Source organism: Zea mays, chromosome 4 (assembly GCF_902167145.1).
Source record: "Zea mays cultivar B73 chromosome 4, Zm-B73-REFERENCE-NAM-5.0, whole genome shotgun sequence".
Lineage (NCBI taxonomy): Eukaryota > Viridiplantae > Streptophyta > Magnoliopsida > Poales > Poaceae > Zea > Zea mays.
The window spans coordinates 229,954,157-229,979,497 of NC_050099.1; the positions used below are offsets into that span (position 1 = coordinate 229,954,157).

The window sequence follows — 25,341 nt, forward strand, 5'->3', positions numbered from 1 at the left end:
TGTAACATTGCAAACATCTAGTTCTTTAGCCTTAGCAATTAAATTTTCATTTTCTACTCTAAGGCTAGCAAGAGAAATGTTTAATTCTTCAATCTTAGCAAGCAAATCATCATTATCATTTCTAAGATTGGGAATTGAAATATTACAAACATGTGAGTCAACCTTAGCATTTAAACTAGCATTTTCATTTCTAAGGTTGGTAATAGTATTATGGCAAGTACTTAGCTCACTAGATAATTTCTCACATTTTTCTACCTCTAGAGCATAAGCATTTTTAACCTTAACATGCTTTTTATTTTCCTTGATTAGGAAGTCCTCTTGGGAGTCCAAGAGGTCATCTTTTTCATGGATGGCACTAATTAGCTCATTTAGTTTTTCCTTTTGTTCCATGTTAAGGTTGCCAAAAAGAACGCGCAAGTTATCCTCCTCATTGCTAGCATCATCCTCATCACTAGAGGTTTCATATTTAGTGGAGGATCTTGATTTTACCTTCTTCCTTTTGCCGTCCTTTGCCATGAGGCACTTGTGGCCGACGTTTGGGAAGAGGAGTCCTTTGGTGACGGATATGTTGGCGGCGTCCTCGTCGGAGGAGGAGTCGGTGGAGCTCTCGTCGGAGTCCCACTCGCGGCACACGTGGGCATCGCCGCCCCTCTTCTTGTGGTACCTCTTCTTTTCTTTCCTCTTTCCCTTCTTGCCGTTATCCCTGTCACTGTCACTTGATAATGGACATTTAGCGATAAAGTGACCAGGCTTACCACACTTGTAGCAAACCTTCTTGGAACGGGATTTGTAATCCTTCCCCTTCCGTTGCTTGAGGATTTGGCGAAAGCTTTTGATGATTAAAGCCATCTCCTCATTGTCGAGCTTGGAGGCGTCAATTGGTTGTCTACTCGGTGTAGACTCCTCCTTCTTCTCCTCCGTCGCCTTAAATGCCACCGGTTGTGCTTCGGACGTGGAGGGTTCATCAAGCTCGTTGATCTTCTTGGAGCCCTTGATCATACATTCAAAGCTCACAAAATTCCCGATAACTTCCTCGGGGGTCATTTGAGTATATCTAGGATTACCACGAATTAATTGAACTTGAGTGGGGTTAAGGAAAATGAGTGATCTAAGAATAACCTTAACCACCTCGTGGTCATCCCACTTCTTGCTCCCGAGGTTGCGCACTTGGTTCACCAAAGTCTTGAGCCGGTTGTACATGTCTTGTGGCTCTTCCCCTTGGCGAAGTCGAAAGCGACCGAGCTCCCCCTCGATCGTTTCCCGCTTGGTGATCTTTGTTAGTTCATCACCCTCGTGCGCGGTCTTGAGGAGGTCCCAAATTTCCTTTGCATTCTTCAACCATTGCACCTTGTTGTATTCCTCTCTATTTAGAGAGGCCAATAGTATGGTTGTGGCTTGGGAGTTGAAGTGCTCGATTTGGGCCACCTCGTCTTCATCATAATCCTCATCCCCTACGGATGGTACCTGTGCTCCAAACTCAACAACATTCCATATACTTTTGTGGAGTGAGGTTAGATGAAATTTCATTAAATCACTCCACCTAGCATAATCTTCACCGTCAAAGGTTGGCGGTTTGCCTAATGGAACGGAAAGTAATGGAGTATGTCTAGATGTACGAGGATAGTGCAAGGGGATCTTACTAAACTTCTTACGCTCTTGGCGTTTAGAAGTTACGGAGGGCGCATCGGAGCCGGAGGTCGATGTTGATGAAGTGTCGGTCTCGTAGTAGACCACTTTCCTCATCCTCTTGTGCTTGTCTTCACTCCGATGTGGCTTGTGAGAGGAAGATCTCTCCTTCTTCTCTTTGTGGTGAGAAGAAGATTTCTTCTCCTTCCCTTTGTTGGAGGAGCTCTTCTTCTTCTCCTTCCTCTTGGTGCGGGACTCTTCCGATGAAGTGCTCCCGTGGCTTGTAGTGGGCTTTTCGCCGGTCTCCATCTCCTTCTTGGCGTGATCTCCCGACATCACTTCGAGCGGTTAGGCTCTAATGAAGCACCGGGCTCCGATACCAATTGATAGTCGCCTAGAGGGGGGGTGAATAGGGCGAAACTGAAATTTACAAATATAAACACAACTACAAGCCGGGTTAGCGTTAGAAATATAAACGAGTCCGCGAGAGAGGGTGCAAAACAAATCGTAAAATAAAGAGGTGAGACACGCGGATTTGTTTTACCGAGGTTCGGTTCTCTCAAACCTACTCCCCGTTGAGGAGGCCACAAAGGCCGGGTCTCTTTCAACCCTTCCCTCTCTCAAACGATCCCTCGGACCGAGTGAGCTTTCTCTTCTCAAATCAATCGGGAGCAAAACCTCCCCGCAAGGACCACCACACGATTGGTGTCTCTTGCCTCGGTTACAAGTGAATATTGATCTCAAGAAAGAATGAAAGAGAGAAAGCAATCCAAGCGCAAGAGCTCAAATGAACACGGCAAATCACTCTCACTAGTCACTTAGGCTTTGTATGGAATTGGAGAGGATTTGATCTCTTTGGGTGTGTCTAGAATTGAATGCCTAGCTCTTGTAAGTGGTTGAGAAGTGGAAAAACTTGGATGCAATGAATGGTGGGGTGGTTGGGGTATTTATAGCCCCAACCACCAAACTTGACCGTTGGTGGAGGCTGTCTGTTCGATGGCGCACCGGACAGTCTGGTGCACACCGGACAGTCCAGTGCCTCCTGCCACGTCATCACTGTCGTTGGATTCTGACCGTTGGAGCTTCTGACTTGTGGGCCCGCCTGGGTGTCCGGTGCACACCGGACAGGTACTGTTTGCTGTCCGGTGTGCCAGTATGGGCGCGCCTGACTTCTGCGCGCGCAGAGCGCGCATTAAATGCGCGGCAGAGAGCCGTTGGCGCGGAGATAGCCGTTGCTCCGGAGTCGCACCGGACAGTCCGGTGCACACCGGACAGTCCGGTGAATTTTAGCGGACTAGCCGTTGGAGTTTCCCGAAGCTGGCGAGTTCCTGAGGCCGCTTCTCCATGGTGCACCGGACACTGTCCGGTGTACACCGGACAGTCCGGTGAATTATAGCGCGAGTGCCTCTGGAAATTCCCGAAGGTGGCGAGTTTGCGTTAGAGTCCTCTGGTGCACCGGACATGTCCGGTGGTGCACCGGACACTGTCCGGTGGCACATCGGACAGTCCGGTGCGCCAGACCAGAGGTGCCTTCGGTTGGCCCTTTGCTCCTTTGTTGAATCCACTTTTGGTCTTTTTATTGGCTGAGTGTGAACCTTTTACACATGTATAATCTATACACTTAAGCAAACTAGTTAGTCCAATTATTTGTGTTGGGCAATTCAACCACCAAAATTATTTAGGAACTAGGTGAAAGCCTAATTCCCTTTCACCTTGGGAACAACCAATCGATCTCCAAACCATAAAATTCCCTTGCTGTCCTGACGGAAACACTTGTATTTTTCTGCCTTCTGCTTGATCATTTCCTTGATAACCTGAACACCCTTATCTTCAATCTGTGCCCTGACTATTTGCTCTTGTAATGTGGGTTCCACCGAGATATAGTTTAAGTCACCTGAAGAAATAACTTCCAGGTTCAGCTTGCACAATTCATCGCACAGGGTGGTAATTCTTGCATCCATGCTCATACAATTGCACTGGGCCTTTCTGCTCAAGGCATCTGCTACAACATTGGCTTTGCCCAGGTGGTAATGTACTTCCAAATCATAGTCCTTGATTAATTCTAACCATCTCCTCTGCCTCATGTTCAGATCTGCCTGAGTGAAGATGTATTTGAGACTCTTGTGATCAGTGTAGATGTTACAGTGAGCTCCCATCAAGTAGTGTCTCCATATCTTAAGAGCATGAACCACAGCTGCCAACTCCAGATCATGTGTAGGGTAGTTCTGCTCATGGGGTCTGAGTGCTCGGGAAGCATAAGCAATGACTCTGTTATCTTGCATCAAGACACATCCCAATCCAGTACCGGAAGCATCACAATAAACTTCAAATGGCTTGGTGTTGTCAGGTTGAGCCAGCACTAGGGCTGTTGTCAAATGCTGCCTCAAAGTATGAAAGGCATCTTCGCACTTTTGGCTCCAATCATACTTGACTCCCTTCTTTAACAGTTCAGTCATTGGTTTGGCAATTCTGGAGAAATCTGGAATAAATCATCGATAATACCCTGCCAATCCCAGAAAACTCCGAATTTGCCTCACTGTAGTCGGGGGTTTCCAATCCATCACCTCTTGTACCTTCTCAGGATCAACTGATATCCCATCCTGAGAAATTGTGTGACCCAAGAATTTGATCTTCTTCAGCCAGAATTCACATTTAGACAACTTAGCATAAAGACGATGATCGCGCAGTCGCTGAAGCACGATGTGCAGGTGCTCAGTATGTTCGTCTTCATTCTTGGAATAGACCAGAATATCATCAATGAAAACGACCACGAACTTGTCCAACTCTGGCATGAATACTGAGTTCATTAGGTACATAAAATAAGCCGGGGCATTGGTCAGCCCAAAAGACATCACCAAAAACTCATACAACCCATATCTGGTTGAGAAGGCCGTCTTGGGAATATCACTGGTTCGAATCTTGATCTGATGGTATCCTGAGCGAAGATCTATCTTGGAGAACACCTTGGATCCTACCAACTGATCAAACAGAACATCAATGCGGGGCAGTGGGTATTTGTTCTTGATAGTCACCGCATTGAGAGGGCGGTAGTCAACACACATTCTCAAACTCTCATCCTTTTTCTTCACGAACAAGGCAAGACATCCCCATGGTGAAGTACTTGGGCGAATAAACCCCTTGTCCAACAACTCTTGCAATTGCTTTTTCAGTTCTGCCAATTCCACGGGAGGCATCCTATAGGGTCTCTTGGAGATAGGAGCAGTCCCGGGTTGCAATTCGATTGCGAACTCGATGTCTCGGTCAGGTGGCATCCCTAGCAATTCATCTGGGAAAACATCTGGGTAGTCACAGACCACTGGGATCTTTTCCACTGGGGATTCTATCATAACGAAGGCACAGGAACGGGTACAACCCTGGTCGGGTAGATATAAGGTGATCTCGCCATCCAAAGGGGAGTGGATTTCTATGGCTCTGGCTGCGACATCAATCACCGCGTGGTGTCGCGATAACCAATCAGTCCCTAGGATGATGTCCACACTATCCAATCCCATTATCAAGAGAGTGGTTTTGAAAATGAAACTACCCAGCTTAATTGGTACGTGTCTATTGACCTGATAGGTGGCAATCCTGCCTCCTGGTGTAGAGATTGTAATACCCCCGTTGGTGTGAAGGAAAGGTAACTGACACTTGGCACTAAATTTGGTACTGATAAAACTGTGTGGTGCACCAGAATAAAAAAGAACAATAGCAGGATAATTCAAAACTGTAAAGATACCAGTCAAGACGGGTGCTCCCTCTGGAATGTCAGCCATGGTGGTGAAGTTCAGCCTGCCTTGCCTCACTTGCACCTTCTGTCTCTTGCCTTGATTCTGATTCACATTCTGCCCCTGCCTCTGCTGGTTCCTGGGGCAATTCTTGGCATAATGTCCGGTGTTGCCGCATGTGAAACACCTGTTGTCATTTGCCTGGCGATACTGCTGCTGCTGCTGATTGTTCCTCTAGGCTGGAAACTGTGTGCGGTTGGGTGCCTGCTGTTGCTGCTGCTGTGGTCGGATCACCCATCGCCCTTGCTGCTGCTGAGGTCCCCTGCTCTGAGTGTCAGACACAATCCGGAAGCGTTATGGCTGAGCTAAGGGTCCTGCCACATGGGTCTTCCTCTTCTTTTCTGCCTGTCGAGCTGTGATGCAGTCCTCCTGGGAGATAGCCATGTTGACCAACTCATTATAGCTGTTGGCCCGGACAGTGTTGAGACGGTCACGGAGCTTAGTGCTGAGCCCCCTCCTGAACCTGTCTCTCTTCTTCTCGTCCGTATCTGCATGATATCCAGCATACTGGCACAGGTCATTAAAAGCATGAGCATACTGCAACACTGTCCTGTTGCCCTGAGTGAGTGTCAGAAACTCGTTGAGCTTTCGGTCCATAATCCCGGCTGGTATGTGGTGTCCCCTGAAAGCTGCCTTGAACTCTCTCCATTCCACCTCTCGGTCCTCTAGCTGCATAGCAAGAAAATGGTCCCACCAAGTCCTTGCGGGTCCGCGAAGCTGCTGGGTGGCGAACCTGACTTTAGTGACCTCTGAACAAGCTCCATGGAGTAGCGGGAACTTGGATTCCACTACTCTCAACCATACATCTGCATCAAGTGGGTCCTCTGCCCTTGTGAACAATGGAGGCTGGGTACTGAGGAACTCCTGGTAGGTAGCTGCCGCGGGGTGACGCTAATGGTCTCCACCACCATAATGCTGAGGTGGTGGCTGACGCTGAGCTAGCTGCCTCAAGATCTCATTCTGCTGAGCCATTAGCTCCTGCAGAGTGGGAGGCGGTGGCGGCGGTGGAGGAACGCGCTCATTCTGGCCACGACGTTGTCTCCCGGCCATCTGAAAAATCACATGAATACTTAATACCATATCTCCAAGTTCAAGGTTTAATCGCGGTGAAGGAGTCAAAGGCGAATTGATAGATTCCGACAAAACAAAAAGAATTTCAAAAGGCATAAACTTTCCTTCCAAATTTAACTAACAACATTCACCAATCATGCTTCCGAAAGAGTTTATCACGATTACATCAAGGGTCCCAAAAAGACTCAACTCTATCTAGCCTAGTACCCCAAGGGTGCAAAAGCTAAGCTAGCTGCGAGGAGTCCTACCATCACCGACTTCTAACTCTATCCCTGACACCTAGTGAGCGAACGAGGCAACACTCGACTCGGGGGAAGGTGGTCTCCCTGAGCCAGCAGTGTCCACGCTGGAGGCAGGCTCCTCTCCTCCCTCAACGTCGACGTCCTCGTTGGCCTCCATGTCCTGGATCTCCTGGTGATGCATATCCAGGTGCTCATTAGCCTCGGCAAGCTGCTGCTGGGTGTTAATGAGCTGATCCTCGAGAACCTCGTTGGTGTTCTCCCTGGTCCCCACTAATTCCTCCAACTCTTGGATCTCATTGGATAGCTACTCCACCTGCAAGTCCTTTTCCACCATCTCAGTGGACAAATCAACCACGAGCTCCTCTCTGTTGTCCAGGGTGATCTTGGTTGCCTCCAACAAGGCCATTAGATGGGACATCGCCTCACCACGCATCACTTGCAGACGGTACAGAGCATTCATGCACCGTACGGTCAAGTGCACAGTCTGACCTGGGTAGATGGCCCAGATGTCCTTGGCATGCTCCACCCTATCCTTCCACATTGGATCGTCTTCCCTTTCCGCGGGGAACAAGCCAATGGGGTGGGTAGACAGCTCCAAGGGATGGAATCCGCAGAAAGTGGTCAACCCGTGCAGAGCAATCGCCTCGATTGTGTCCCCAGCCCGGTATCCAAAGGACTCAGAGTCCAGGGAACGCCAGCCTGGCTGCAGGGGATGAGGCTCCAAGGTCATCCTCACCCTACAGCGGGGCATTCGATGCTTCTCGAACTGCTGCACCGCGTACTGAGGAGGTGTCATGTATCCGGCCCCCTGAAGTACCTCACACAAAATGCGGGGAAAGCCCTCTCGTGCAAGCCCGTCAGTGTGGGACAGTGCATTTCCGTCGTCTGAGGATCCGTGGGAAGCCATCTGTGTACGGTTAAGCGTAAGTAAAAGAAAGAGAATTATAAAAAGAACAAGAAAAATAAGACTCAGCTGCTCTCCAACTATAAAAATGGTGTTGGGATACTTAGTTGGTCATCATTTTGTTTTTAAGTCTTTACTCAATTATCCCTTTGTTTAATTTAAGAATGCATACATGCTCGTCCTGAACGACCTCACAGCAATGTAAAGGGAATAGGGAAGAACTCCCGTCCCTTAAAGTGGCATGTAGGGCCTAATCACTTAGCCACCTAGCTACCCTTCTATCATCCTAAGGCTTCACGTCCTAGGTCTATCCTGATCGTCCTACGATCTATCCAACATTGTTTCTATCAAGTTTTACTTCGGAAAAGGATGGTATTTATATTTTATTGATTCCTCTGTGGTGGTACAAGCTCCGATACCAGCTGTGGCGGAACTGCCCGAATTATTCCAACTTAAGTGCCTAAGTCCTGCCTTAAAGGCTAGACCACACTTAAATGGGAATAACCCGTCAATCCCTCGGATCTAGTCCGACAAGGCCACTGACAGGATCAAGTACCACAATCTCACTCGATGGTGAGTCACAGAGCAAATACAATAAAGCATAAAACCATGCATTAAAGAGTATTAAATTATTACATCATCATCGAAGTTTTTGCAAAAGTAGTCATCAAGGTTCGAAGTGCAGCGGAATAAAACTAACGGTAAATAAACAGAGAGATGGGGAAGCCTGTCCCATCACTCCTCATGCTCCTCCTCAGCCGAGGTAGGGTCCCACTCGACAGTTCAACCCAGTGGCAAGATGGACGGCCAAGTCACTCCAGCAACCATGTCCTCCTAGGAACCTGTAAAAATTGTGCCACAAGCAAGGCTGAGTATACTAATACTCAGCTAGACTTACCCGGTGTGAGGAGTCTACTCCTCTACCTCTAGACATGCAGCTGTTTGGCTGTGGGGTTTGGTTGCCAAAAGCACTAGCTGAGTTTCTAAGTCAAGTTTTAACTTTGTCAAATTTAAGTGTGACTCTCTTAAGGCTAAAAGTGTACTATCTACTCATACATGGTATCAAACATTTTTAGCAATCAACCTCTTTTGTCAACTCATCACAATTCCACTTGTTACTCAATGTAGCAGCATGGATCAAGCAGTCTCATTAGCTGCGAGAAGCAGACGATTCGAATCGAGTTTTTATCCTTGCAAGGTAAACCTAAACACATGACATGTAGGGGCACTCCGTCCCCACACACATCAACCGTCCCCATCGATTCCCCTTCAGTAGATCAGGGCTCACCGCCTTGGCGTACAATGCCTCACTGACCCCGACTGCCGTCGTGCAGTGACCGCACTTGTACCCACCATAACCGGAATGGGAGACCACGTCTCAGGTCGCGTGAGGGGCAAAGTCTACTGCCAGGTTCAATCAGGTACTAGGCTTACCGATTTACCATATTTCTCGGTATGTGTTTAGTACGTTCAAACGCTTGACTCACGGTACCACACCTTAATCCTTATTCAAATTTTTATCCCGTGGACAACCAATCCCCATGGATTGTTCTCCACAACCAGCATCATTATGAGAAGAAAGTGGATATAACCAATTTCCTGACCTCGCGCGAGTGCTAGAAAAATCACTCGACTTCTACCGAGATCCTAATTAAATAAGCAGCTACTCGACCTAGCATACTAGTATTCATCTCAACAGGATTCCTGAGATCATGCAACTAGGGTTTCACACAACTCCTACACTTAAGTGCACATTCAATCCTACAATCAATAAGTGTAGTAAAATAGCATAAATAACAGGTTATGCATAAACCGGGGCTTGCCTTCCAAGGCTGTGGCAGGCAGATCCTCTGGTGCAGGCTCGGGTGCTGGATCCGGGGCTACCTCCTGAGCAGCTCCTTGCTCCGGCACGAGGACGTACTCTCCATCAGTAAGGTTACAGTCTATCGAAATGCAATGAACATGTATGTCATGATTATGCAGGATTTAATAACATTATGCTAAGAGAAGAAAAACTAAGTTAATGAGTAACTTAGGGTTTCTGGGTCATACGTGGCTTTTAGTGGTTTTTGCTTATCACTCTAGGTTTAGGTTTTGTTAGGGCTAGGCATAGTGAATTGGTATTGCCTTTATATATTTCAGTGGACAAGTTATAAAGGGTTTTAGGATGACACTAATTCCTATTATTCATTTTTCCCTTTCTTTATTTTCTATTTATGGTTTCTGGTGTAGGTTTGAACTACAACAGTGGTTTAACTTTTTTCCCAAAATTCTGTAAAAATTACAGTGGGTTGCTATGGGTCATTATAGCATATTCTAGGAATTTGAGGTTTAAAATAAAAAGGCTATGCTTTAGACAAAAATAACAAAAGTTGTGTAAAAAGGGCCACTTTGCACTAAATCTCTTAATTAGGGGTGGGTTCTGTCCTAAGTAATAATAAGCTTCTGTGCCAAAGATCACAGAAAGCTAAGGGATGGTTATTTAGTTATGATTTTCTAAAGTTTAATGCCAAAAAGGCACTTTCTACTACATTGTTATTTGAAAAATGTCAAACAGCAAATTTCATATTTTTCCTAAGTTTTTAATAACAAAACATTAATTATCCCAAGGGTTGGGGTATTTTCACCTTGGGGTTATTTTTGTAGGGTTTTTCTAAGTTTTCCTTGTTTTATTAGAATAAAAGGTATCCTACTTATTTTATACTAAACCAGGGCATAATAGATTTTTCTAGTGAACTACATTGAATAAGTATTCTAACAAAAATAAAGGTGCCCTCTGATTCATTATTTAAATCACCTTTTCTATTTTTATTAACCTTAAGCATATTGTAAAATAATTGGCAAAAACTAACTTAATGGGGTGAACTGAGAGGTTTAGCATTTTTAAACAGGTCAGTAGGTGGACATAAATTTCTCCAAATTTTTCTAACCCTAGTCAAATAGTGCAACTATTTTTATCCCTATTATTTAGCTTTTGGTCAAACCAATAATTAAATCAGAACCTTATAGTTTTCTGTAGTACATAAGGGTTTTATATTTTTTCTAAGCAGCTTACATTATTTAAAGTCTGACAAAATTGGTTTGACCAAATTTGGATGAATAGAACAGAAGTTATGAATTATTCAAGTTCTGTTCAAATTTAAAATCAGATTTAATAAAGGTTTCCTGGAAAAGCAGTTTACACCAAGGACCCTAGGTTATTTCCAAACTAACTCTCTCAGTTATACCCCCGCGTTACTATTCATTTGGGTCACTGACAGTTCAAAAAGCCCCCTGACCTTTCCTTCTTCTTCCCCGAGGTCCTTCCCCTAATGTAAACAGTACCCGCGGGAAAGAAAAGGGCGGCGCGGCTTACCGGCGGCGAGAAAGGTCCGGCGAGGGGCGGGGCTGGCTCGGGGAGGCTCTGGCGGTCACAATGATGTACGGCTCGACGACGGGGATGGCCGGAATCGCTCGGTCCACGTGCGCAGGCGGGTGTCCTCGTCGGCGACGGGTGTGCCGGCCAAATCACGGCGACCTAGATCAATCCAATGGCACGGTGAGCTCCACGGGGTGACGTAGAGACTGTGTGCACAAGGAATCGGAAAATGGTTCAGTGGATTACCCTGTCCACGCACTCCGGCGGGGTTGTGAACTCCGACGACCGTGGACTGGCCTCTCCGGCGAAGCAGACTTCGATTCCTCGCTCGGGGAGCTTCACCGAGGGGTACTCAGTCTTCTCCGAGGGCTGGACGGGGTTGGGAAAGGCTGGGTTGGCCGGTCTACGATGGCAGGGGCTCGGGTGGCCGCGGACACGCCGTGCACGGGCAAACGACGGTGAGTTGAGCTCCGGTGAGGTTTGAGCGTGCGCGGAAGAGTGTGGTCGACGCCTGAGTGGGCTTTATAGGCGCGGGCGCGGGTCATGGTGTCGGCTGGCCTTTGGCGCGACGTGGGGCGCGCGCGGGCGTGCTCTGGCGTGCACAGAGCGCGTCGAACACGTGGAGCTTTCCTTCTGCCCGTGTTCCACAGCTCGCCCAAGTCGCAAACGTGCGAATCTTGGCAAAAATCCGGCGCGAGTCTTTTCCTGGCACCTAGGGCTGTCTCTCATCCGTGAGTCGCCATGGCAGATATGCCCTAGGTAGGGAGCTCTTTGGACGCCAAATCAGGTATGTCTCTCTGCCCACCTCGCGACAAAAACAATGCCAAGGCATGTCAAACGTCAAGGTCTCGGGCTCAACTTTTTCCAGTGGGTGCCCTAGGTGGTATGCCACATTTTTGGTATAGAACTTAGGTGGTTTTGATGCCATCTTCAAGGTGAACACGGTTGATCTTTAGATTAGGTGTAGTTTTTGACTTAGAGAGAATTTGAGAGCTCTAGCTCTTTCTCTACTTAAGGAAGGGATTTGGGGTTTCTCAAGGGGTCTTTTTGCAACATTTCCTTTCCATATTTGCTGGTTATAAAGTTACTTAAAGTTTGGTTCAAGATTAACTCATGATTTGCACATTTGCTTATTCTCTCCCCCTCTCAACCATGGTTTTGGGGGATGGGGTTCAAGAGAGGTCTAGGGTTTACTCTCCTCTTGCCCAAGGTAGTAAGTGCACAAAAGCTTGAGTGATGCTCTTAGGTCATTAACAATCTTGATTAACACATGGTCTCCAAGGTTCTTATGTTTTCCTCAAGTTTCTACCACATGTGATCACAATCATTAGTGCATAGATGTGTTCTAGCCATGGTAACACCTGAGGTGTTACACCGACGAGACCGAATTGGCCACGGTGAGGCGTGAATAAGGGAAACCAAGCACAAGAACAGACGTCTCACCTCGGGGCGGAGCTCGGGGTGGCTTGGCACGGCTTCCGGCAGGCTAGATGACCGGCACGGCGGGCGCGGGTCTCCGGCGAGGTTGAGCGGCGTTGGCAGAGCGCGAGCTTGCGCGAAATGGAACGGGGGAGCGAGTGTGGGTGCGGGCGGTGCTCAAAAAGGAGTTGGGGTGTGTGGGCGGGCGACGTGGCCAGGGATCTCAGTGTGCGTGCGCGAGTGCGCGCGTGTTGGTCCATGGCGGGGTGCGGGGAAGGCGGAGCTGACAGGGCGGTCCCACGGCGCAGCGAGAGGGAGCGGGCGCGCGGAGGGAACGGCTCGGTGTGCTGACTAAGTGGGCCTGCGAGGCAGAGACAGAAAAGGGAGCGCAAGCGAGAGCAACCATTACCGACAACCCGACCCCACTGGGCAGAGGGAGAGAGAGAGAGAGAGCGCGGGGAAGCAAACCGCCGCTGACAAGTGGAACCCACCTGTCAGGCGGCGCAGGCGCGCGGCCTGGCTAGGCCGAGCTGGGCTGGTTGGGCTGCTTTGGCTTTTTCTATTTCCCTGGAATTTCTAATTTCTTTTCCATTTCTTTTTCTCTAGGGTTTTCAATTCAAACTCAAACCAAGTTTCAAATTCAAACTAATTCAAACATGTGCAACAATTCAAGGAATATCTAAGCTCAGCATGATGCAACATTCATGACTAATAATGTTTTGGTAAAAAATAATAATTAATCCTTCCCTACTTAAGCTAAATCTACTCAAAAGGAAAACGAGAGAGAGAGTCTAGAGAGAGGTAGAAACTAGAGTGAGAGAGAGAAGAGTAACACCTGAATTTGGATGATAATAAGAAAGAAATTTATACCCCCAAATTCAGGGTGTTACAGACCTATCCCCCTTAAAAATAATCTCGCCCTCGAGATTCAAGGTTGGCTAGAAAAGAGCTCAGGGTACTTGGCTTTCAAATCATCTTCTCTTTCCGAGGTTGCTTCTTCTTCTGAGTGATGGCCCCATTTGACTTTGCACATCCTGATGGTGTTTCTCCGAGTGACCCGATCTGCTGTCTCCAGATTTTGAGTTGGCTTCTCAAAATATGTCAGATCTTCTTGAACTTCAAGATCCTCTGTTGGCAACTGCTCTTCTGGCACTCTCAAACATTTCTTCAGTTGAGACACATGGAACACATCATGCACAACTGACATATTCTCTAGTAAACTGAGTTGATATGCCACTTCTCCACGCCTCGCTTGAATCTGGTACGGTCTGATGTATCGAGGTGCTAGCTTGCCTTTGACTATGAATCTTTTGATTCCTCTGATTGGTGACACCTTTAAGTAGACATAGTCTCCTACTTCAAAGCTTAGTTCTCTTCTTCAGGTGTCAGGATAGCTTCGCTGTCTGGACTGTGCTGCCTTCAGATTCTCTCGGACCATTCTGATGTTCTCTTTGGCTTCAAGCAAAATATCTGGACCGAACACCTGTCTTTCGGCGGGTTGGTCCCAATGCAATGGAGTTCTGCAATTCCTCCCATAAAGCGCTTCGAATGGTGACATCTTCAGACTGGCTTGATAGCCGTTGTTGTAAGAGAATTCTGTGTACGGTAGCCTCTTGTCCCAACCTATCTTATCTTGCAAGGTACAAGCTCTCAACATGTCTTCAAGAATCTGGTTGGTTCTCTCTGTTTGACCATCTATCTATGGGTGATAAGCTGAGCTGAACTTCAAGTGTGTGCCCAAAGCTTCATGCAACTGCTGCAAAAAATGAGAGGTGAACTGAGTGCCTCTATCTGATACTATCTTCTTTGGTACGCCATGCAAGCACACAACCCGAGACATGTATAGTTCGGCCAACACTGCACTGTTGTAGGTGGTCTTGACTGGTATGAAATGGGTCGCCTTTGTTAAATGGTCCACTACTACCCAGATGGAGTCATAACCAGTACGAGTGCGAGGCAAACCGACTATAAAGTCCATCCTGATCTCATCCCATTTCCACTGAGGGATCTGCAACGGCTGCAACAAACCTGTAGGTCTCTGATGTTCTGCCTTAATCCTCTGACAACTGTCACATACAGCCACATACTCTGCTATCTCCCTTTTCATACCGTACCACCAGAATCGTTTATTTAGGTCTTGGTACATCTTCTCGCTACCAGGATGTATAGAATATGGTGTCTCATGAGCTTCCTTGAGAATCAGTTCCCGGATCGATTTGATGTCGGGAACACACAATCTATCCTTGAACCATACCACTCCTTCTGCATCTTCACGGAAATCCTTGCCTTTTCCATCTATGATCAGATGTCAGATCTTGTTGATCTTCTCATCATCTTTCTGACCCTTCCTGATGTCTTGCTCTAGAGTGGGTTCCAACTCAATTATCACCCCTTGGGTGTTGTTCAGAAATCCGAGACTCAATCTGTCGAATTCCTTCGCTAGCTCATACGACATCGGGTGAGCGGCCAACATATTAACTTGACTCTTTCTGCTAAGAGCATCTGCAACCACATTTGCTTTGCCTGGGTGATAATGAATCTCCAGCTCATAATCTTTGATCAACTCTAGCCATCTTCGTTGTCTCATGTTTAGCTCTGACTGAGTGAATATATATTTGAGACTCTTGTGGTCCGTGTAGATATCACACTTCTGCCCATAAAAATAATGCCTCCAGGTCCTCAATGCATGAACCACGGCTGCTAATTCCAGATCATGAGTAGGATAATTCTTCTCATGAATCTTTAGCTGGCAGGACGAGTATGCCATCACTCTCCCTTCCTGCATTAACACACATCCCAGTCTGGTGTACGAGGCATCACAATATACTGAGAATGGCTTGTGGACATCTGACAGAATTAATACTAGCGCTGTTGTCAATTTCTCCTTCAATGACTCAAAGGACTTCTGGCATGCTAGGGTCCACTTGAACTCAACCTTCTTTGCCAACAAGGCTGTCATTCGCCTGGCAATCTTGGAGAAACCTATAATGAAACACCGATAATAACCGGCCATTCTAATGAAACTCTTGATTCCTCGGACGTCTTTTGGTGCTTTCCAGTCCAAAATAGATGCTACCTTCTTTGGATCTACAACCAATCCCTCTTGGTTTATAATGTGACCCAAGAACAGGACTTCGCTGATCCAGAACTCGCACTTGCTAAGCTTGGCATACAACTGGCAATCTCGTAGCCTCTGCAGTACTTTCCTCAAATGTTCCTCATGTTCTTGCTCATTTTGGGAATATATAAGAATGTCATCAATGAACACCACTACGAACTTGTCGAGGTAGTCCATGAACACACTGTTCATCAAGTACATGAAGTAAGCTGGCGCATTCGTCAAACTGAATGTCATGACCGTGAACTCATATAGTCCATACTTGATGATGAATGTTGTCTTCAGTATGTCCGAAGGCCGGATTCTGAACTGATGGTAACCTGACCTCAGATCTATCTTTGAGAACACACTGGTTCCTCTCTACTGATCAAATAGGTCTTCAATTCTGGGCAGGGGGTACTTGTTCTCGACAGTAACTTCATTCAAGGATATGTAGTCAATGCACATCCTCTTTGTTCCGTCCTTCTTCTCCACAAATATCATTGGGGCTGCCCAAGGTGAGGTACTTGGTCTGATGTAGCCTTTCTCTAACAACTCATCAATTTGCTTCTTGAGTTCCACCAATTCTAGTCCAGGCACTCGATATGCACTCTTGGAAATAGGGGCTGATATTGATTTCCTCCTTGCTGGTTGTTCTGACGGTACTGCTGATGCTACTGAGGAAATTGCCTCTGGTACTGCTACTGCTGGTTCTAACGCTAATGCTGGTGCTGGTGACCTTGCTTGAATTGCTGAGGGTGGGTTGCTTGAGTAGGGGGGCGGCTGCTACTCCCGACCTGAGATCCATCGATTTTGCGTTTCCTGTCCTCCATCTCCCGACGCTTCGTTTCAGTCATGATTGCTCTGTCGATCAAATGTTGGAAGGTAGGGAAGGTGTGGTTCATCAGCTGGTAGTGGAGGGGATCAACCTATCCTCTCAGGAAGCGGTATTGCCTCTTGGCATCCGTGTTGACATCTTCTGGGGCATAACGTGACAGGTGCAGAAACTTGTCCCTGTACTCACTGACAAACAGGGGGCCTTGCTTCAAGGCGAGAAACTCCTCCTTCCTCACTATCATCAGTCCCTTAGGCACATGGTAGCAACGGAAGTTGTCCCTGAATTCCCCCCCAGGTGATGGCTTTAGGGTTGGCATGGGTGGCGAGGTAAGACTCCCACCAAGACTGTGCTGCTCCCCTTAGCTGTCGGGGACCATACAACGTCTTCTCACGATCGTTGCACTGGGTAGTGTGTAACTCACGTTCCACGGTACACAACCAATCTTCGGCGTCCATGGGATCAGCTGAATGGGCAAAGACAGGGGGATGGCCCCTCATGAATTCTGCCCGCTTGTCTCTGGGCACATGTGGCATCTGGACTTGCACCTGAGGTTAAGGTGGGGGTGGCTGCTGCTGCACCTGCTGCATCGCTGCTAAGGTCTGACCAATTGCTTGGACTGCTTGGGTCTGCATCAAGAACATCTACTCAATGGTCATCGGGGGTGGTGGTGGCAACTACTGCTGAGCTGCATCTTCTTGGGACGCCTGCGGTTCTGGTTGAGCACGCCTCGCACCTCTGCGCCTGTTCTCAGACATCTGTAGAAATTACACACACATCAGATCTGACTCTGCAGTCTTTCAGCATAAGAAAAGATATACGGACATCTTCATAGCACTGAACAAATGATCATCTTCACTGACATCTTCTCAGATAAAGAGGAAAGTGGAAACAAATGGATTACCCAACTAAATAACTGACTTTATTAATAACTACACCAAGTTGCAGGGAATACCCACACCTTGATGACAATCATTACAAAGATCCAACTTCATTACATGTTCATCACGATAAGCATTCAACTTACGATAAACAAACTAACTCTAACTAAGACTGACTAGACTAAGACAATGTATTAAGCATTATTATAGACTCCGACTCCATCGATCTATGGATCCAAATCTATCCGGGTCCTGCAGTCAGGGGTACAATACTCGAAGTGACCACGGGGCGGTGAACGGTAAGGGTGCTGAATCCCGACAGGGGCGGGAGAACCACCATCCAAATAGTGGCGTGCTGCGTACTCAGCACACAATTATGCAACCTCCGCCCGAACCTTGCCCAACTTGTCAAGGGCATGGTCCAGCTCTGTGTTGAGCACGACGGCCAGGTTGACCATACTGTTCAGCCTGGGATTGCCCTCACCAACTGGCGAGACAATCACACCTCCAACACTACCGGTCGAACGGTGAGGGTAGTACTTCAGGTCAAGGCCATCAGCTACCCCGCTGAACAATGAGCAATACTGAGAAAGTGCCCGTCATGCTGCATCTTGCATGGCTGCCTCGACAGTATCCCTCTCAGTAATAGAATAGTGCTCTGAGAAGGCCTCTGCACCCCGGAGATCATCGTCCGGACGACGCACCAAACAAGTAGCCTCCCACTGGTCCGGGTATAACCCGCGACGGTGCTGGTAGACTACACAACGGTACTCGATAGACCAAGTGTGTCGGTCAAAGGCCCGATGCAGCAAGGTGTCGAGAGCATCGTGGAAGTGACACCCGCGAGCGGCGTCACGAGTGATGGGTCTAGCGATCCACCCCTCCGGCTCCGGCTCCTCCGAGAGCTCCGTGCCGTGGATCGAACTGCCACCGGCGTCGGCGTCGTCGTCTCCGTCAGGGTCTCCTCCAGCAATCGGGATGCCCTATGGTGGTGCAGGGGCGTCTCTGCCTGAGGTGCAGGGGAAGGCTGCTTCCCAAACTCCACCTCCTGATGAGGTGAAGGGGAAGAGTTTTGCTGCTCCTACTCCTGGCGTCGGCGTTCCTGCTCCTCGTGTAGGCGACGATGCAGTCTCTCCAGGTGTCTGAACTGCCCTGGCACCGTGCCCGCAGTGGACGCTCCGCCAGGCGATGCTACCACAGTGTGCGCTGTTCATGTAGGGTATGCACAAGAGTGGATGTGATTACCACTGGATGTTTGGGCTTAGCTCTATATGCATAGGGCCCTTGCATCATGGCGTATTGCTCATCGGTGATGATGCCCTATCAAATCAGCTCATTCAAGAGGTTAGAGCGACCTTCCTTCTATGAGGTTGTCATATTGTTATATTTTTACCGAATTTATAGTTGATAGTTGTTTCAACCAAATTTTTTTAGATTTTTCTATAACTATCAGCTTACAACAGTTTTATCATAGTTTGTAGTTAACATCAGATTTTTTTTAAAGAACATGATGCTACTATAGAGTATAGACCTATAGTCTTGTACGATTAGTGTGGGACACACGTCAATTTCTTTCAACTGTTCTTGAACCGCCCAACGACCCAACCCAGAATCAATTTCCTCGCGCCGCTGTCCCTTCGTTTCCCCAGACAGTGCAGACCGAACCGAACAGGCGAACAGACATTGGTTTTCCCCGCCGCGCAGCGCGCACACGCCTGCCTGCCATTTCTAAATCCGGGGCCGGTCATCCTCTCTTGTTTCCGTGGCAACCGCGCCTCTCCTCCTTCCTTGCAGCGTGCCCCTGCGGGGGGCTGCGCGTGGATCTGATCTCGTCAATTGTCGGTAAGGCTGCCGTAGCTTTGCTTCCACGGGTTGTTCCTCCCGCTGCACAGTCGTCTCGTCCCCGCTCTCTCCAAATCTCTATTCCTGGGACGGGGCATATTCCTGTGCATAGTTTTGTTGCGTATTTTTGTTCGAATCTGTACCGGTCGACTGATTTCAACGGGTTATCTCCGCAAATTGAATCCTCCACCTCCGCCCCAGCTAACGAATCATTCTTTCAACCGAAAATGCTCAGACAACCCTGCTAATGAATCACCCTTTCTGCTCAGCCCAAGAAATGCCTGATACAGACTTCATTTGAGATGCATTTATTTAGTCTCTACTCCTATCTTTTTACCTTAGGTCCGCCATTATAGTATGGTTACCGCAAGTATCATCTTACATATGACAGAGATTTTCCGTGCCTATTGCAGTGCTATGTTTTTCTCCAGCGGCACGAAGTGAAGAACACGTTTTTGTGACGCCATGGCTGTGGAAAGAGATATATTTGGAATTTCTGGGCCAACGTATCTGAAATCAATCGATTGGTATGTCCCTCTCACCTTCCACAATTCTGGATGACATTTCTCAGGATGTTCGTGGGCCATTGAAGGGTTGGGTTTGCGGAAAATTCTACATTTACTTGTTTTGAGAAAAGTTGTTCCTCATGTCCTCTAGCAACATAGCCGCAACACTCTTAACTAGTTAACTGTAGTCAATCCAGTCTTTCTGAGAATTAGAGAGTTATGTGATTCTAATGAACGGCAGATAGTCAAGAATAATGAAAAAAAAAGAGAAGCACTAGAATTAGGTTTAATTGTTAATTTTAATTTTGTGTACCTGGAATTAATCTTCTATTTTAGAACATTCAATTTGGGATGTCATGGCATCGCTCTAATGTACCTAGCTGCTAAATCTCATGTCTTCCATTATTGGTCACTGTCATGTCAATCATGGAAAAGTTATGACCCTTAACTCTTGCTAACCATTGCCACCTACTCCACCGCACTCCCATTATGAGCATTATTGTCTAACTGTAAGTGGTTTAAGGCTGAATGAACCTCTCATTGTCTACTGAGATCCAGTCTCTCTATTGAGATTGCATTGTCACCACAAACATTCATTATTGGGAGTTAGGTTCTTCTCGTTAGCATAGCAAAATACGGGGAAGTAATACTTACTGTGCTGATAAATTGATGGAATAAAGAACATACTCCCTCCAGGTCCAGATTATAAGTCGTTTGGACAAGATTTGAGTCAAACTTGTAAAACTTTGACTACAAATAACTGTTTGTTATTTTGTTTTGAAACCTAATAATTATATGCACTGATTTATCTTAAAAAGTACTTTTTACAAAAGTATGAATGTATTAAGAGTTCTTTTGTATTTTAATAAAAAACATTGGTCAAAGTTATATTTTGGAGAGTGTATCGTTGTCCTAAATTACTTATAACGTGGACCTAGAGGGAGTACCATACTTCTAAGAGCAATGAGAATTTGTGAAATATAACTTTTTGTGTTTCAGGCTTTGCCCAATCTATGTGTTTGGTTAACCACAGGGTCCTCTAGCTACTCTTTAATTTTGTATGGTCATATGGTGTGACGAATCTAGTTGAGTCTCTTTAAATGTTTAAGCATCAACAATAAGCCATATCTTCTGCAATATAGACTTAAATCTGGAGCTAATGTATTCTTTAACATCATTTGTACTTAAGGGCGTACCCAGTGCCGTAGGCTTCCCGCACTGTGCGGGGTCTGGGGAAGGGTATATAAGGAAATAGCAATAATAGTTTATTTATATAACAGAGATGGTTTATAAGAGAGAAAAGAAGTGATGTGAATGCATCGCTATATATCACGTTTGTATTATGTAGTGCTAAAATACTGAATACCAGTACAGTTTCTAGTCCCTGTTAGAGTCATGCTTGGCTATATTTCTGCATTCTCAATTTTGACCACTTTCAACAGTCTAGGTTAAATCCTTGATCATCAGAAAATTGTTTGATGTGATCACTGGTATAGGTGCAGGCATATGATTCTTTTTCTTGTACAGTTCTCACAATTCATTGACTTGAGGAAGTAACTATCTCTCATTATCAATTGTCAAAAGGAACTGTGAGCATAATCGGAGATCTGTGGCTGCAAGCTTAGTTCAGGCTGTATATGTGTTGGAGAGAGACCGGCAACTGAATCATCAATCTTTTGAAGCCTTGGCACCTGCTTGGTGGGAATTCCTCCATTTTGAGCTGATTCGCAAGCTGATTGATGATGCTGATATGTCCATATTTGGTGCAATATTTGAATTCAACCCTCCAAAGGAGGAAGCTTCTGGTGCAAATGCTCCAAGATTTGTCATCGCATTCAGAGGCACCATAACAGAGAAGGATACTATCTCTAGGGACCTTTCCCTGGACCTGCACCTTGTTCAAAATGGTCTCCACAGGACCTCGAGATTTAATATAGCAATGCAAGCTGTTCAAAACGTAGCCTCGGTTTTCCCTGGATCCACGATTTGGCTAGCAGGGCATTCACTAGGCGCTGGCCTGGCCATCCTTACGGGAAGAAACATGGTTAAGAAGGGTGTGCTTTTAGAAAGCTTTCTCTTCAACCCACCGTTCGTTGCTGCTCCAGTTGAAAGGATCAGGGACGAAAGGGTAAAGCACGGATTTCGTATTGCAAGAAGCGTGATTACTGCTGGATTGACTATTGCCATGAAAGCTAAAACTGAGGGTAGCAGTCAGAGATCCGTCGCTGAAGAATCTTTCAGCATTTTGTCATCATGGACGCCGTACCTGTTCGTTAATCCAGGAGACCACATTTGCTCAGAGTACATTGGGTACTTCCAGCACCGGAAGAACATGGAGGATCTTGGTGCCGGATTTATCGAGAAGCTTGCGACACAGAATTCCATCGGAGACCTGTTCTTCAAGGCACTAGGGTGGGAGTCAGAACCGCTGCACCTTCTTCCGTCTGCCGATCTAATCGTCAACGTGAGCCCTTCGTCTGATTTCAAGTACGCTCACGGCATCAGCCAGTGGTGGCAACCTGAGCTGAATTTGCAGTGCAGTAAATATAGGTACTCATAGTTGTACGTCGCTAGAAATGATGTCTCAGAAACTTAGTTATCCTCTCTATCCCTTCAGTTTATTCATGTGGTTCATTCTGTTTGTTGTAGTGTTGGTTTCCCAGCTGTGGTAGACTATTTCAGACATATTGACTGCATTTTCCTGACCTGCAAAATCTGTTGATTGTGTGGAGTAAAGTTGTGACATCCATCGTTTATCTGCCCTGTACAGTATGTTTATCCATTTATGGATGATCGCATCATCTGGATTCTTGCACTTGGATGCACTTGTTTTGTCAAATGAGAAATACCTTGATACCGCTAGCCCTTCGCCTGATATTTGTTTCAGGACAACATAGCAAATCATAACTCATGTCCACTGGTAACTTTTCTTGTTTAGGTGTGTTTAAAGTGCTGGTGCATCATCCGCTGATGCACAAAATTAGCTATTCATCGGATACGGGCGCGATTATCGTATTCTACTTGAACCCTGCTTTTTGCTCCGACCCCTCCTCGACGTGGCATTCAGAACACAAACATACAGCTAATTTTGAAGGATGTTTATATAGCATTTGTTTTAGTTTCTTAAGCAATACACGACATTGAGAAATTTACAATTACACCATTTGGGGCATTGCCTGGCATACTAGCTATCATTCATCAGGCTACTCACAAAATACTATAGTTAGCCCACAAAATGATGTTGTTAGCTCTATCCAAAATACTATCCAATCAACTTGCAAATATAGAACAGATCTTCACCATAAAAATTTTCATCATGGCAAGCCATAGATTTTAGGAGCCTGGTAAAATCACCAATGACCCTGTATTCATGGAGGTCCACATTTGCTTCTTTGTTGCTGCTGTTATTCTAATCTCCACTTGTACATGTGCTGGTGCACCATCTTCTTTCTTTTGTTGCTGCCAACAAAATGCAACAAATTAGTTCAGAAGTGAGTGACAACATTAATATTAAAATATCAAGATTGCAGTATACCTTTGCTCCCTTTTTTGTTGGTACAGCAGATTTAGTCGCCTTGCGCTTCCCTTTGCGTAACTTGCCAATCCAACTTTTCTTTCTCTTTGAGCCTTTCGACTGAACCTCTTTTTTCTTAAGTTGTGCAGTGCTGAGAAAGCCATCTCTTTGTTGCATGTTTGGGCTAATATTTTCTTGGTCATTACATGATTTTTCATTGGCAACACTAGATGATGCATCGAGTTTATCCTCTACTTGTGGACCAAGGAGATCAAGTGCATTGTCTATTAGCAAACAACACTCTAGAGAAATGGCTGCTTTATATGCCATGTTGAGAAATTTATGAGACAAAGATCTGAGCCTAAGTTGAGCCTCCAACTTTGGATTTTCCACCACTTCCCTTCCTTGTCTATCCAGTATTCTTCCAGTGCGTGCTTCTCTAGTCCATCTTTTTAGGACATAATGTGTGGGTAACATTTTTATATTCATCAAATCAAGCACTTTCAGACCATGTGCACATAATATTCCTGTCCTATTAAACATTTGACAACTACAATCAGTTGTTTGGTTGAAAGGATTAGCTGTCACTATGCGCTCCTCTTCAAAACTTAAATCACCACTTAAATTACCAATAGCGACAGCATATTTGTTATCTCCATCCAACACTCTAGTGCATGCAGCCATGGATCTTTATTTCATACTCACCTTGAAAAGCTTCAAAAATAACTGGAGTGTAAACATCGCTTGCTTGAATTAGTCTAGAATCAAATGTGACAACATCATCAAAATGTGCATAGTCTAGAATCATTTTTGCATCAACCCAAAATATGTTGGTTATGTGCTCCTCACAGTCCACTTGTAAAGCATATTGGAATGATGGATTCTCTGAAATTTTGTCATGAAAATATTTCAGCATGCTTTCAGCTTGCCCAAAAGCCAACTCCCTCTGTCGTTTGCTTTGTAAATAGTTTTTCCTGTCACGACAAGTGTAGTTAAGATTAAGTGTCCACCAACTTGACGGCAAGCTAACTCATGTGCAGCTTTTGGCATGATTCCAGAATCATCTGCAGTTTCAATTTCAAAGGCTTGCACTTCTGAAATTTTTCTCTGTGATGCCATCAAGTGGCGGGTTTCTGGCAAGTGAAGCTTGTGGTTATGTTCAAGCATAACATCAGTAACTTCATAGTTTTCTGCCCCTCGACCCAATGTGAGAGTCATTCGGGATGTGCAGCCCGTTCTTGTTTCAACTCTAAAACAATTGGTCACATGATCAATTTGCCCTTTTGTAGGATCTATGACACCGGCTAGAGGGGAGTGAATAGACGGTTTTAACTAAAATCACAAACACTATAGAAATTTAATCAATATGACAAGATATATAAATTCTCTAGCTACAACAAGTAAGCAATATATGAGAAAAAACTATGATAATGCTAGTAATAAGAGACAATACACAAATTACTAACTACTTTTTTTGGAAATGGAAACATCATTCCGGCCTTTTGCATTTGCATGCATACAACCTTATAACTCAATTATTACATCATCCTGCAACAATTTGTAGTTCAAATAGTCAACTAAATCATGCTATTGAGTAAAATAAAACACAGTACTAAGCTACTTCAATTCTTGAATGGAACCGCCACCCGTGACTCGCGAAGAACTACATAGCCACCACCTCTAAAGACTGGCACACGACGAGGATTTGTTGTTGCGTTTCTTCCTTCTGCAATAGTCTCCAAAATCTGAACCAGTGTGTGCCCCTGAAGATAGTCTGTATAATTGATGGTATATGTTTATGATTAAACACCACATCATTGCGACAAAGCCAAATCGACTAAAACAATTCCGCAACGCCAGTAAGAAGCATTTTTTATGCGTGCAATCTTTGTTGGATTCTCAATCCCCTATAATATGATTAATATTAACGGGTTGGTTTATCTTTAAAGCAAAGTAAATAATTCTCCAAACAGTTTTAGCTAGGTAATAGTCAAAGAAAAGGTGTTGTATGCTCTCGTTCTAGTTACAAAAGCTACACTTCAGACTTCCTTGCCATCTACGTTTGGCTAAGTTGTCTTTGGTGAGGGTCACTCCCTACCTAAATACCAAAGAAAGATTTGTATGTTAAGGGGTAGTTTTAGCTTCCAAAGCACACATTTACTATTATAATTGGGGTTATTTATTAAAATATAGTACATGGATCAGGTTGAGAAAGTCCCATCCCTATGAGCTTCCCACACGAAAGTGTCCCTCACCGGATT

The 25,341-nt window shown here is 45.8% G+C and overlaps 1 protein-coding gene across 1 annotated transcript; it reads left to right on the forward strand.

Annotated features, from left to right (window-relative positions):
• Positions 1-18,833: 18,833 nt before the first annotated feature.
• LOC100282902 (triacylglycerol lipase) lies at positions 18,834-22,299 on the forward strand. Its single transcript, NM_001155808.2, has 3 exons — positions 18,834-19,060; positions 19,474-19,587; positions 21,151-22,299. Exons 2-3 carry the CDS (start codon positions 19,526-19,528, stop codon positions 22,124-22,126), a joined length of 1,038 nt encoding a protein of 345 aa, NP_001149280.2. The 5' UTR covers positions 18,834-19,060; positions 19,474-19,525; the 3' UTR covers positions 22,127-22,299.
• Positions 22,300-25,341: the final 3,042 nt, after the last annotated feature.

Coding starts and splice junctions, on each gene's coding strand:
- LOC100282902 (NM_001155808.2), top strand. CDS start 19,526: ATGGCTGTGGAAAGAGATATATTTGGAATTTCTGGGCCAACGTATCTG. Junction 19,588..21,150: donor TATCTGAAATCAATCGATTG/GTATGTCCCTCT, acceptor AATTGTCAAAAG/GAACTGTGAGCATAATCGGA.